The 13,350-nt window shown below is 43.3% G+C and overlaps 1 protein-coding gene across 6 annotated transcripts in view; it reads right to left on the bottom strand.

Annotated features, from left to right (window-relative positions):
- The window catches only part of ADGB (androglobin), a 152,147-nt gene that overhangs the window by 60,514 nt on the left and 78,283 nt on the right, over positions 1–13,350 (bottom strand). For 5 of the 6 annotated variants that reach the window (XM_060188709.1, XM_060188711.1, XM_060188706.1 and 2 more), the window contains 6 exons: positions 12,968–13,070; positions 9,337–9,478; positions 6,902–7,034; positions 4,109–4,276; positions 1,697–1,832; positions 65–202 (listed from right to left, as the gene is read on the bottom strand). In XM_060188709.1, the coding sequence (XP_060044692.1) occupies positions 65–202; positions 1,697–1,832; positions 4,109–4,276; positions 6,902–7,034; positions 9,337–9,478; positions 12,968–13,070 (820 nt within the window). The remainder of the gene's footprint in view (positions 1–64; positions 203–1,696; positions 1,833–4,108; positions 4,277–6,901; positions 7,035–9,336; positions 9,479–12,967; positions 13,071–13,350) is intronic. The other variant, XM_060188708.1, reaches the window with a different exon arrangement.

The raw sequence follows: 13,350 nt of genomic DNA, 5'->3' as shown, positions 1-13,350 counted from the left end.
ACACACACACACACACACACACACACACACACACACACACACACACACAAATTAAAAAGTGTACCTGGCGTTCTGGCTTTCATAAGTAGCCGAATGTACGTCCCTCTCCACATGGCCTGAATTTTCGTTGCTGCTGCTATTTCTTCAGGAGAATACTCTTTGTCATTTGTTGTCAGACAATATTTAATGTCTACCCACTCCGCTGGAAAGAAAAAAGACAATTTGGTATGAAACATGCAACTCTTTTTCCACTTTTCCATCTCCAGTACCACAATGGCAGATCTGTCATTTTATTTTATTTATTTTATTTATTTATTTATTTATTTATTTTTGGCTTCCAGTCTTATCACTGGGGCTCGGTGCCTACACTACAAATCCAATGCTCCTGGAGGCCATTTTTCCCTTTTTGTTGCCCTTGTTGCTGTCGTTAATATTATTGCTGTCATTGCTGTTGTTGTTAGATAGGACAGGGAGAAATCAAGAGAGGAGGGGAAGACAGAGAAGAGGAGATAAAGACCCCCGCAGACCTGCTTCACCACTTGTAAAGCGACCCCCCCTGCAGGTGGGGAACCTGGGGCTCAAACCAGGAACCTTATGCTGGTGCTTGCGCTTCATGCCATGTGCGCCTAACCCACTGCGCCACTGCCTGATTTCTCATTTAACACTGTTCTTTGAAGAGGGTTTCTTTTGGTTTTTATTTGTTTTGATGTTTTTTGCCTCCAAAGTTATCACTGGGGCTCCGTGCAGATACTACAAACCCACGACTCCTGGCAGCCATTGTTTTCCAATTTGATTGCACAGGACAGAGAGAAATTAAGAAAAGAGGGGAGATAGAGAGGAAGAGAGAAAGAGAGACACGAGCAGACTTGCTTCACCGCCTCTAAAGCACCCCCTGCGGGTCCTGTGTCTAGTACTTACTAGGTGTGCTTACAAGTGTGCGCCCCCACTGGCACCATAGTTCGTTTTTAAAGTAAATATACTTAAGAAAGGAAACATGCAAAATATTGATATCTTAGTGAACTATGATCAATTCCTTTGTAAAATTAACAAGAAGACCCCCCTAAAATGGAAAAAAAATGGTGAAAATTACAGGAATAGAGTCCAGGAAGCGCACAACAGAGCTAGCAGAATCAGAGGATCTTCAGAAAAGTCCTTAAATGTGATTTTTACATTTTTTCTAAGTTCAGGTACAAGGGAAAGAAAATTTGTCAGGTCCAAATTCTCCCTTGGGGGAATGTAAGGATAGGGGGACCTTTCTGTTTCCAAGAGCCTAGCTTCAGTTCTACAGTTCTTCAGTTCAGTGTTTGTACAGGCCTGCTCTCACTGCTACACACAGACTCTGAGGTTATTTTTCTCTAAGTATTTCTCTTAAAGAAATATCTAAAATTGGGGGGTCAGATAGTGGCACATAGTACTAAACTCAAGGACCGACGCAAGGATCCAGGTTCGAGCCCCCGGCTCCCCACCTGCATCAGGGACGCTAAACATGCTGTGAGGCAGGTCTGCAGATGTCTCTCTCCCTCTCTGTCTTCCCTTCCTTCATTTCTCCCTATCTCCCCTCCCCTCACCTCCTTTCTCAACTTCTCTCTGTCCTATCCAATTAAAAAATGGCTGCCAGGAGCAGTGGATTTGTAGTGCAGGTACTGTGCCCTAGCAATCACCCTGGAGGCAACAAAGAAATAAAATTAATCAATACCTAAAGAAACATCTTCCAGGTTGTTGTCTAGTATATCCACGTCTAAAACCATAGCACGAAATGCAAACTTGAAATTTTGAGCTGGCTTTGTTAGTTGGGCTTTTTTCATTAATCTCCATAAAGAAATGTGGAAAACCTGAAATGCACGAAATATGTTAGTATTGAATATATTTTCAAACCAGGAAGATGCCATTAGCTTTTCAGATAGGCTCTAAAGTTTTATTTTAGATACCTTAAAAAAAGAAAAAGACATTCATGCACCAGGCTTTGAGGTCACAGGTTCCCTGGAACCACAATAAGCCAGAGATGAGTCATGTTATGGTCAAAATAAAATAATTGGGGGCCAGGTGGTGGGGCACCTAATTAAACACACACATTACAGTGAACAAAGAGCCTGGTTCAAGCCCCACGTCCCCACCTCCAGAGGGGAAGCCTCACAGTGTTGAAGCAGATCTACAGGTATCTTTCTCTCTCTCTCCCTTTCCATCCTCTGTCCCTTCTCAGCTTCTCTCTACCTAATAAATATAAGTAAATACATATTTTTAAAACTTAATTAAAAGGCATAACCACACATAAATCTACGTATGGATGTTCCAACCATTCTCTCTATAACAGTCAAAACTTGGAAGTAAGAAAGATGACATAAAGTAGATAAACATGTAAATAAATAGTAGTTGATCTAGACAATGTACTCTTAGAGAAATTAACTTACTGAAAGTGTAGAAATTAACCACCATGAAAAAGCACAGAGCACTGAAGATATACTCCTATAGGAGTGTATAGGAGATAATGGATGTGTGTGTGGTTTCATATAATATATGATTTTTTATGTGTCCAAGTCTATACAAAGCACATCATGAATGACACCTAGAAACTTTGGTGGTGAATAAGGAGTGGAACTACATCTTGGCAATCTTAGAATCTTGTAAATCATCATTAAGTCACAAGTAACTCTTTTTTACTGTGAGGTTAATGGTTTACAGTAGCGTTCTTAGGAGTGGGTACAATTTCTCATCTCATCAAGGTAGATGTCTGCAAAGTACTCTCACCCCTAACTCTGGTTCATTCTCATGTACCAGGACCTGAAAACCCCTCCTTTCACCACCGCTCTCGACCTGCCCACCTTCCCCAGAGTCCTTCGCTTTGGTAAAATATACCAAATGAATTCAAGTTTTAGCGTAAGTTTATCTTTCTGCTGTTACTTCTTAAGTTCTGCTCATGAGTGACGTCATTCCGTATTTATCCCTCTCTCTCTCTGGATTATTTCACTTATCACTTAACATGCTTCCTTCAAGCTCCATTTAAGATGAGGTGAAGGTGATTTCATTATTCTTAGTAGCTGAGTAGTATTCTATTGTGTAGATAGACCACAATTTTCTCAGCCACTCATCTGTTGTTGAACACCTAGGTTGCTTGCAGGCTTTGGCTATTAAAAATTGTGCTGCTATGAACACAGGTGTACATAGATCATTTTGGATGGGGGAGTTTGGTTCCTTAGGATCTATCCCCAGGAGAGGAATTGCAGGGTTCATAGGGCAGGTCCACTTCTAGCCTTCTGAGCTAGAATCCACACGGGGAGTGGACCAATTGGCATTTCCACCAGTAGTATAAAAGGGTTCCTTCACTTCCTACTACCCCATCACAACCTTTCCAACAAATAATTTTTTAAGAGTATCTCCAAATATAAGTTATGTGCTCTGGGCTGCAGTGAAGTGTCACTTGTAGTTAACACACACAAAAGAGATGTGACTGGTATCTAGAAAGTGTCTGTCACCCCACGTAGCTTTACACTCAACATGGGTCAGCTCACAACAAAACTTACCTGGTACCAGTCGACAAGTTTCTAGGTTGAATAATGCACATCTCTGTGAAACTGTTTTGCCTCACTTTCAGGTCTATTTCATCAAACTCTCAGCAATTCTGTAAAGCCAAAAGACCACTCAGCCTCACAGAGAGGCACAGGTCAGAACCACACAGAGAATAATGCCACAAAGGGAATCTTAAGAGCAGAGACAGTACTGGTGATTAAGTGTTACAAAGTCAGGTGGAGGATAGATAGCATAATGGGTATGCAAGCAAACTCTCCTGCCTGAGGCTCCAGTGTCCCAGGTTCAAGTCCCTGCACCACCATAAGCCAGTGCTCAGCAGGGTTACAACATCCCTCCACTAGTGGGGACCCTTTTAGGACACCCCTCCCTACACAGTTTGCTAGGTCTTCCTGTGTGAGGATGCCTTGATAGCTCACAGCAGTAACTGTCACGCTCCCATAAATGTTTTCTCCTTCACGTGTCACTCCTTGCACCGCTTCATTTACTTTCTTTCTCAAGTCACTTCCCAAATAAACTGTCTCCACAAACAGCCATGTTCTCAGGCTCTAATTTTAGGTGTCACGTACACCCTGACCACGCTTACCCGGAAGTGCTGGGCCGTCAGTTCTTTGTCTTTGAGGTTTACAGGGTAGTGGACTTTCTTTAAGTATTTCAGAGCAGCAGACAGCTTATTTTTATCTCTGAAGTTAGAGATGACCTTTCCAACAGCCTTCAAAATCGCTAAAGCCTGTTCTGTAAACCTGTAGCTCTCCTACGAAGATAAAGCACAGCACCCAGACACGCCATCTTTCACTTTAGTGCCATTAAGTTTGCAGACTTACATTCAGCTTCTGCCATGTGGCTGATCTGACAGTTACATGGAAGAGACACCATGGCAGGTGGTAGTGCAGCGGGTTAAGCGCACATGGCACAAAGCACAAGGACCGGCATAAGGATTCCGGTTCGAGCCCCGGGCTCCCCACCTGCAGGGGAGTCGCTTCACAAGCAGTGAAGCAGGTCTGCAGGTGTCTGTCATTCTCTCCCCCTCTCTGTCTTTCCTTCCTCTCTTGATTTCTCCCTGTCCTATCCAACAACAATGGCAACAATAACAGCAATAACCACAACAATAATAATAACAATGATAAACAACAAGGGCAGCAAAAGGGAAAAAAACGGACTCCAGGAGCAGTGGATTTGTAGTGCAGGCACCGAGCCCCAGTGATAACCCTGGAGGCAAAAAAATAATAATAATAAATAGAAAAACAAATAAAAAAATTAAAAGAAAAAAAAAAGACACCATCAAGGCATGATCACAGAGGCAGAAAGCAAGGACCATGAGCCCTACTACCCCTGCTATTGTGGGAGCACAAAGGGAGAGAGCCCACCTTAGTCTGGGCCAGGTCACGGAAATTTCTCTACAGTATTAATATCCATACTTAATTTGGAAGCATATCTAGGAATTTATATTTCACAGCATAAATGGGCTGTGGAAACACAGTCAAGAAATTGATCTTGGGGCCATGCAGTGATGCATCTGTTTAATTTCACACCTAACAATGTACAAGGACCTGGGTTCAAGGCCTTGGTCCCCACCTGCAGGAGGAAAGCTTCATGAGTAGTGAAGCAGGGCTGCAGGTCTCTCTTTCTCTCTCTCTCTCTCTTTTCATCCCCCTCTTAATTTATCTCTGTCTCTTTCCAATAATAAGTAAAGAAAGACTTAAAAATTAAAAAAGAAAAATAAATTGACCTTGAACACGTAAGATTTTACCCTGGCCAAAAAAAGTTTTCTGGGTGATTAAGTGCATCATATCTAACTAAAATAAAGCAGCATGCTAGCTGTAGAGGCATTGTGAAGAAGAGATCAAATGAATTATGCATTTGAAAGACCTTATGCAGTCTTGGCCCCCAAATGCATATGGCCTGTTATGTAGAGATTAGAACTTCTCCAGCACATCTGAAATTGAGGGAGAGGGGTCAGGACGTAGTTCAGCCAGTAGAGGGCGCATTTTACCAGTTGTGAGGACGAGGGTGTGGGCCAGGCTACACCTCGCAAAGCCAAAGGGGAAGCTTCCTGAGCGGTGGGGCCCGGCTATGACATCTTGCCTCTTCCCTCCCTCTCCTTCTCCCTCATCTTCTAACTTGGGGCAGAGGATAAACCAAGGCAGATCTTCAGGGGAGATAACTGATATCATATAACTCATATTTTCTTTTAGACTCTATCAGAACAGAGGAACAAGAGAAAATAAGAAACCAAGAGAAAGAAGAGGTAATTAAGAAGAAATGATAGACTTTTAAAAAAGTTATTTACTTATTGTGGTCTGGGAGGTGGCATCGTGTATAAAGCATTGGCCTCTCAAGTGTGAGGTCCCAACTTCAAACCTCAGCAGTTGTGAACCAGAGTGATGTCTGGTTCTTTCTCTCTCTCCTATGAATAAATTGAATAAATCTTTAAAAACACGTATTAATTATTAAAAAGAGACAGAGAGAAATTGAGAGGAGGAAGGGAAATAGAGAGGAACAGAGAAAGACACCTGCAGCCCCGCTTCACTGCTTATTCTTTTTTTAAAAAAAATATTTATTTCCTTTTTGTTGCCCTTGTTGCTTTCATTGGTGTAGCTTTTGTTGTCCATGTCGTCCTTGTCCTTGTTGGATAGGACAGAGAGAAAGGAGGGGAAGGAGAGAAGAGGGGAAGACAGAGAGGGGGAGAGAAAGACAGACACCTGCAGACCTGCTTCACCGCCTGGGAAGCGACTCCCCTGCAGGTGGGGAGCCAGGGGCTCGAACTGGGATCCTTATGCTGGTCCTTGCGCTTTGTGCCACCTGCGCTTAACCCGCTGCGTTGCCCCCGACTCCCCACTGCTTATTCTTATAAAGCTTCCCCCCCCCAGCAGGTGGGCACCAGAGGCTTGAACCTGGGTCCTTGCACACTGCAATGTGTGCGCCCAACCAGGTGTGCCACCGCCCGCCCCCTTCAGACGTTTCCACGTATCTTCTCCTCTCTGAGCCACGGACTCCAAAGTCCTTAGGAATAAAGGGCAAAATAAGCATTTACCAAAACTTAAAACTGTCTAACAATAAGACTTGTTATTTATACTCTCCAAACGAGCCAATATTACTGTGGGTCTGCTTCAACATGTCAACACATGGGAAGAGGTATTGAACAGAATCAAAGGCAATTCTTTCAGAAGAAAGAAAAAATAGATTAAAATCACTTCCCTGCTCCCCCCACCACCCCCCACCACGTTCAGACTATTGTATATGCTGGATTTATTTAGAAACTTCCGGCAGAATCACAGTTAAGAATGTTCAGGGTGAAACAGATGATAACTTGAACAACGGAAACATAGATAATAGAGTGGAAATTCATCAACGAGGGGGCCGGGGGCGGGGGACTCACAGCTGCTGCGATATTTACCGGCTCAAAATTGGGCAGTACGACGTCTTCATCGCCAATGACGAATGTCACCATGCTGCAGATGTGTATGGAGTGGCCGACCGCTGCGTAGGCGCTGAAGAGCAGCATGTGTCGCCTAGAGCAAAGACAGTGTCTGAGGCGCCAACATGCCCCGTCTGCGGCCCTTGCCTCTGAGTTTTTTGTTTTTTCTTTTAATGATGCTTTGTGCTCACAGCCAAATGTAAATAAATAAGTAAGAGTTGTTTCTTTTTTCTTTTTCTTTTGGACATACAAGGGATGAAGGCCTTTAAATTTTCACTTGGCGACGACTCTCAGAAGGACGGCATCCATGTTTCACCACACATGTTGGACACGACTAGTCACGTTTAAATGACAGACGTGCTTCTGTGGGAGTCACCTCACAAACAGTGCACTCACCCAGTGTCTGGCTGCCCAACAAGTCAATGATTCCTGTTGGTAGGAGCCTTTGTAGAGTTCAAAGTAATGCGTTTATACTTTCATTGAAAGAATGAAGACTTGACCTGCTCCCTTAGTTGATAAGCATCGCCATGTGCAAAACAAGCGTGTTCATAGATGGAGCGATTGGATGGGGAAACATGGATAACAGAAGAGTTTTCGTTGTGTGTTTTATTAGCTATTTATTTATTGGAAGGAGACAAAAAGAAATCAAGAGGGAAATAGAGAGGGAGAGAGAAAAATACCTGCAGCCCTGCTTTTCCCTGTTAATGTAATTTCCCCCTGCAGATGGGGACCGGGGGCTTGAACCCAGGCCATTATGCACTGTAACATGTGTGCTTAAGCAGATGTGCCAGCAACCAGTCCCACAAGATTCTTTGTTAACTCCCTGTCTTTCATTGTGTCAAAGGACAAACACTCAGTCCGAGTAATGGTTTTGAGGAGCGCTTTTACAAGCGTAAGGTTTTTAGGGGAAATAGGAGAAATTGTAAAATGTTTTATTTTCTAAGGGTCCAGAGACTGATTCACCTGGTAGAGCACACATATCACACACACTATGTACAAAGACCTGGGTTCAAGTCCCCGGCCACCACAGAGGTGAACCTGAAGGGGGAAGCTTCATGAGTGGTAGAGCAGTGCTATGGTGTCTCGTCTCTCTCTCTCTCTCTCTCTCTCTCTGTCTGTCTTTAACTATGTATTTAAAAGGAGAAAAAAGGTAAAAGAAACAAAACAACAGAAGCAATGAAGTCATGTAGACAAGGAACCCCAACAATAATCCTGATGGCAAAAGAAAAAGTATAAAAATAAACAAAGTATGTTACTTCAAAATATGTATATATATATATATATATATATATATATATTACAGTTTGATAGAGACAGAAAGAAATCAAGAAGGGAGGGGGCATAAGAAAGGAGAGGAAAGAGAGGGAGAGGGAGAGGGAGAGGGAGAGGGAGAGGGAGAGGGAGAGGGAGAGGGAGAGGGAGAGAAGCTTCTCCGTCTGCAGGTCAGGACTACGGCCTTCAACTGGGGTCCCTGTACACCATAACATGTGCTTTCAACCAGATGCATCACCACCCAGTCCCAAAATATGTTACTTTTAGACCCACTGAACACTGGCCATACATTATTAAAGTACTTGAATTTTGTGGTTTAGGCTTTGCTTTCTGTACAAGAGCTGTAACTTTTCGCACATCAAATAGAAGTAGCATGACTGCTCTAGGAATCCCAACAAAAACAGTTCCCCTGAAATAATAAAGCAGTGTTCAGAGTTTTATCTCTAAGGAAAAAATTGGTTTTAGATTTTTTTATTGAAATTGTGATATTTCAAACCAATTTTATCTTAATTAAGGTCCAATGAAAACTGATTATAGGTAATACTATAATTTGATAGAAGAGAAATGTGATGTTTCTCAAACTGGTTTTAAGTTCTTGCTAAGAATTGTGACAAACGTTTCAATAAAACAAAGAGGTACTGCTTAGCAATCCATCTTAAGAAATGGTGAACCAAGCAATTTTAAAGCATGTTCTGTCTGTCTAAAGCATCATCAGAAGGGTTTTGTTCACGGAGGTGTAATTCTTAATGACCACGATAGACTTGAACCACAGGGAAATGCTCTATATTCAGTTACAGATCATTTGACTTCTTGTCATCAGTAGTTTGTAAGTTTTTTTTTTTTTAATTCTAAGTGCAAGGGGTCAGACAGTGGTGCAACTGGCTAAGCGCACAATTTACAGAGCACAAGGACATAGGTTCCAAGCCCCTGATCCCCACCTGCGGGGGAAAGCATTGTGAGTGGTGAAGCAGGGCTGCAGGTGTCTCTCTGTCTCTCTCCCTCTCTATTGGCCCTCCTCTCTCAGTTATTCTCTGTCTCTACCCATTAATAAATGAGATAAGAAAAAAATAAGTTATACATGCAAACAAACAAACAACAACAACAAAAACATGAATACTCCATACCCAACAGGTAGGCGGACCATAGCAGCCTTGGTAGCATATGTGTGAATCTTTAAAACCAGATCACGTGGCTTCAGAGATTTCCAAGTAATTGTTTCAGCTGTAAGTAGTCCTGGCTCTATAGGAGGGCTGTCTTTTGTTAAAGCTTTAGGAAAAAATGAAAAAAAAAAAAAATATATATATATTAAAGTTTTGTTGTGAGACTATTAGCTGACCTTTTTGGGTGCTGCTTTTCATCCAGTAGTAATGATAAGCACAGCAATAATGCTCCTAAAATGTAGAAAATTATCCTGGGAAAGTAATTCCTGAATCATACTCAAGTCTTTCTCATTGTCCTGCTTTCTTCCTTATACTCATTTCCCTCTCAAATGAAGAAGTCAGAACTAGAACTTCAGGGTCAAGGAGAACAGGCAGAGATATGTCTCGCCGGTGTATCATCAATTCTGTTACCTGCGGCTGTGATTAGAGAATCCTTCCAAATGCAGTTCTAGAGAACAAAAGGCCACCTTTAGGAAACGGAAGAGATTTTCTTTTCTTTTCTTTTAGATTTTTTAAAAAAATTTTATTTATTTATTTTCCCTTTTGTTGCCCTTGTTGTCTTTTTTTTTTTTTATTGTTGTTGTAGTTATTATTGTTGTTGTTATTGATGTGGTTGTTATTGGATAGGACAGAGAGAAATGGAGAGAGGAGGGGAAGACAGAGAGTGGGAGAGAAAGACAGACACCTGCAGACCTACTTCACCGCCTGTGAAGCGACTCCCCTGCAGGTGGGGAGCCGGGGGCTGGAACCCAGATCCTGAAGCCGGTCCTTGCACTTTGCGCCACCTGCGCTTTAACCCACTGTGCTACCGCCTGACTCCCGGAAGAGATTTTCTTACGGCGATACCACCTAGTCAGAATAACTCACTGTAAAAGGGTTTAACCTCTGGTTACTGGTTTTGACTGTGTGGAGAAGGAGCAGATGAATAGAGATACAAGCTCAGTGTGAGTTTTCCCTTAAACTGACTGGAAGAGGGGCTGCATTGTGGCCCTCCCAGTAAACTACGCAGGGCACCACGTGTGCGCAGACAAGTTCATGAGGTCCCCGGGTCACACCTGCAGGACATCGTAAGGTTCACAAGCAGCAGAGCCGTACTGTGCTTCTCTTACCTTTTTCTTTCTCCCACTCTAGCTCTGTCTCTTGTCCCCTTTCAAAAATTATCAACAGAGGAGACTGATTATTCTTTACCAATAGCAGAACTCAAAATACATTTTACTTTAGCAAACAAACTTAGAATATAAGTCTAATGCATGAATCAACACATCTCTCTGACACAGAATTTACATGCTACAGTGTGACCCAGGAGGTACAGCTTAGGGAGACACGGTCAATTTTTACCACCGAAGCTTGAAACATTTATTTTTTTATTCAAGATTTTTAAAATACTTATTTATTTTCCCTTTTGTTGCCCTTGCAGTTTAACATTGATGTGCTTACTGATGTCCTTGTTGTTGGATAGGACAGAGAGAAATGGAGAGAGGGAGGGGAAGACAGAGAGTCGCCTGTGAAGCGACTCCCTTGCAGGTGGGGAGCCGGGGGCTCGAACCAGGATCCTTACCGGTCCTTGTGCTTTGCGCCACGTGCGCTTAACCCATTGCGCCACCGCCCGACTCCCTGAAACATTTATTAAACAAGCTTTTATTGCCCATTTGTGGACACCCTACGTAATTTAAAGCACTGGATATTTCTTAATAATAGAAAATGATTGTCTCAGCTTACTTCATGATAGCTATGTTGGCCAATACCAGACCGCTTCATCACTCAGGGTCCTTCCTAGTCAGGGCATCCTGGGATTTTCACATAGATGACCAGGGGCCTAGACTTCCAACAGATCCCTCTCTCCACCATTACCGGTCCTGTACATCAGGAACATCATCATATAAACCCTTGTGTGGGCCTCTCCAGGGCCTTGCCCTCAGTGTAGAGCAGCAGGGGTAGGGACTCCCCACTCTCTGAAGGGAGGCTGGTCAGCCTGCTCTGCCCCTCCAGGAAGATGGGTCCTGAAATGAGCGCAGCCTAGGATGGTTCCCAGCTGTGACCATGGACTGAGAGCTCAGACTGACAGGGATTTGGAGGTTACACAGGCTCCTGTGCTAAATGTAAATATGCACGGGCCCCGGGTCAGAAACGTGTGGTAAAGAGTCAACTGTATATTTACATTTTCTTCAAGTTTGGGAGCTACTCTCTGCCCTAATCTCATTTTTAAGTTCTGTTTTCTACTCTGACACCATCTTCTCAGACAATGTTTCTAGTCAAACTCCATGTTGGTTATCAAGCTCAAGCAAAGATCATTAAAGTTCTGGGCACCTAGAAACATTCATGAAATAGACATCCGAGCTTATTTCCACACTAAGGTCCCTATTCTCATTTTCTCTTTGGTTCCTATTCATTAAACATGTTGTTGGATCCTGCGCTAGCGCAGCAGGTTAAGCGCACGTGACACCAAGCGCCAAGGACCAGCCTAAGGATCCCAGTTTGAGTCTCGGCTCCCCGCCTTCAGGAGAATCGTTTCACAGGCCGTGAAGCAGGTCTGCAGGTGTCTGCCATTCTCTCCCCCTCTCTGTCTTCCCCTCCTCTCTCCATTTTTCTCTGTCCTGTCCAACAATGATGACATCAATAACAACAATAACCACAACAATAAAAAAGGGCAACAAAAGGGAATAAATAAATATTTAAAAAAATAACATGTTGTCTATTGTGACTTTCAGTGCTTTTCAGCCAGCAAGTTGTCGATGCTCCTATGGTTCCATCCTGACCTCCTATGACAGATGACCTTAACAACATGTCCTGGAACCTCACCTCTCCAGAGCCCTATCCTACTAGGGAAAAACAGACAAAGGTGGGGTATGGATCAACTGGCCAATGTCCTTGTCTAGCGGAGAAGCAATTACAGAAGCCAGAACTGTACCCCCCAAATAATTTTTTTTTCCTCCAGGGTTATTGCTGGGCTCGGTGCCTGCACCATGAATCCACCACTCCTGGAGGCCATTTTTCCCCCTTTTTGTTGCCCTAGTTGTTGCAGCCTCGTTGTGGTTATTATTGCCATTGTTGAGTTGCTTTGTTGTTGGATAGGACAGAGAGAAATGGAGAGAGGAGGGGAAGACAGAGAGAGGGGGAGAGAAAGATAGACACCTGCAGACCTGCTTCACCGCCTGTGAAGCGACTCCCCTGCAGGTGGGGAGCCGGGGGCTCGAACCAGGATCCTTACGGTCCCTGTGCTTTGCGCCACGTGCACTTAACCCATTGCGCCACCGCCCGACCCCCCCCCCCAAATAATTTTTATCCAAACTCTAAGCTGGGGAAAAATGTAATGAGAAGATGACCAGAGGGCTCTGAACCCCAATTCCACCAGGACATGAGAAATCTTTGTTCCTATATCATCAATGAAAAGGAAGAGAATCTGAGGAATACCAGACAAAGCCAGGCCCTATTCCACTTATCTGAGAGAGAAGAGGGTAAGAAGAGGCCACTCAGAAATGGTAAGAGGTGTAGGTATGACTCCAAACGGGAGTGAAGGCAGAGCTGTAGAGCTGAATAACAATGGACAAAAAAAAAGTGCTTTTTGAGCCTATAGGTTGCTCAGTCTACTACTTACCTCCAGATTCTCCCCAGCGGACCAGTGCCGAGTAGCAGACCAGGAGCTCTATGGGCTTGAGACTGTCCACAAACAGATAGTAGCACACACGTTCATCTGAGAACTGTTAAAAGAAAATCCAACCGACCGCTGCCATTGATGCTAGTTCACTATGTGATGTTTTCCACTTCTAATAGTATACAGTATCAGCAGTGGCTGAAAAAGTGCTGTTCTGTGATAATGTTCTTACTGTGTCCACAGTAACTATGTTTTTTTAAAAAAATTTTTTATATTTATTTATTTATTCCCTTTTGTTGTCCTTGTTGCTTTATTGTTGTAGTTACTGTTGTCGTCGTTGCTGTTATATAGGACAGAGAGAAATGGAGAGAAGAGGGGAAGACGGG

This window comes from Erinaceus europaeus, chromosome 4 (genome assembly GCF_950295315.1).
Source record: "Erinaceus europaeus chromosome 4, mEriEur2.1, whole genome shotgun sequence".
NCBI lineage: Eukaryota > Metazoa > Chordata > Mammalia > Eulipotyphla > Erinaceidae > Erinaceus > Erinaceus europaeus.
This window is presented reverse-complemented; position numbering and strand designations above follow the sequence as displayed.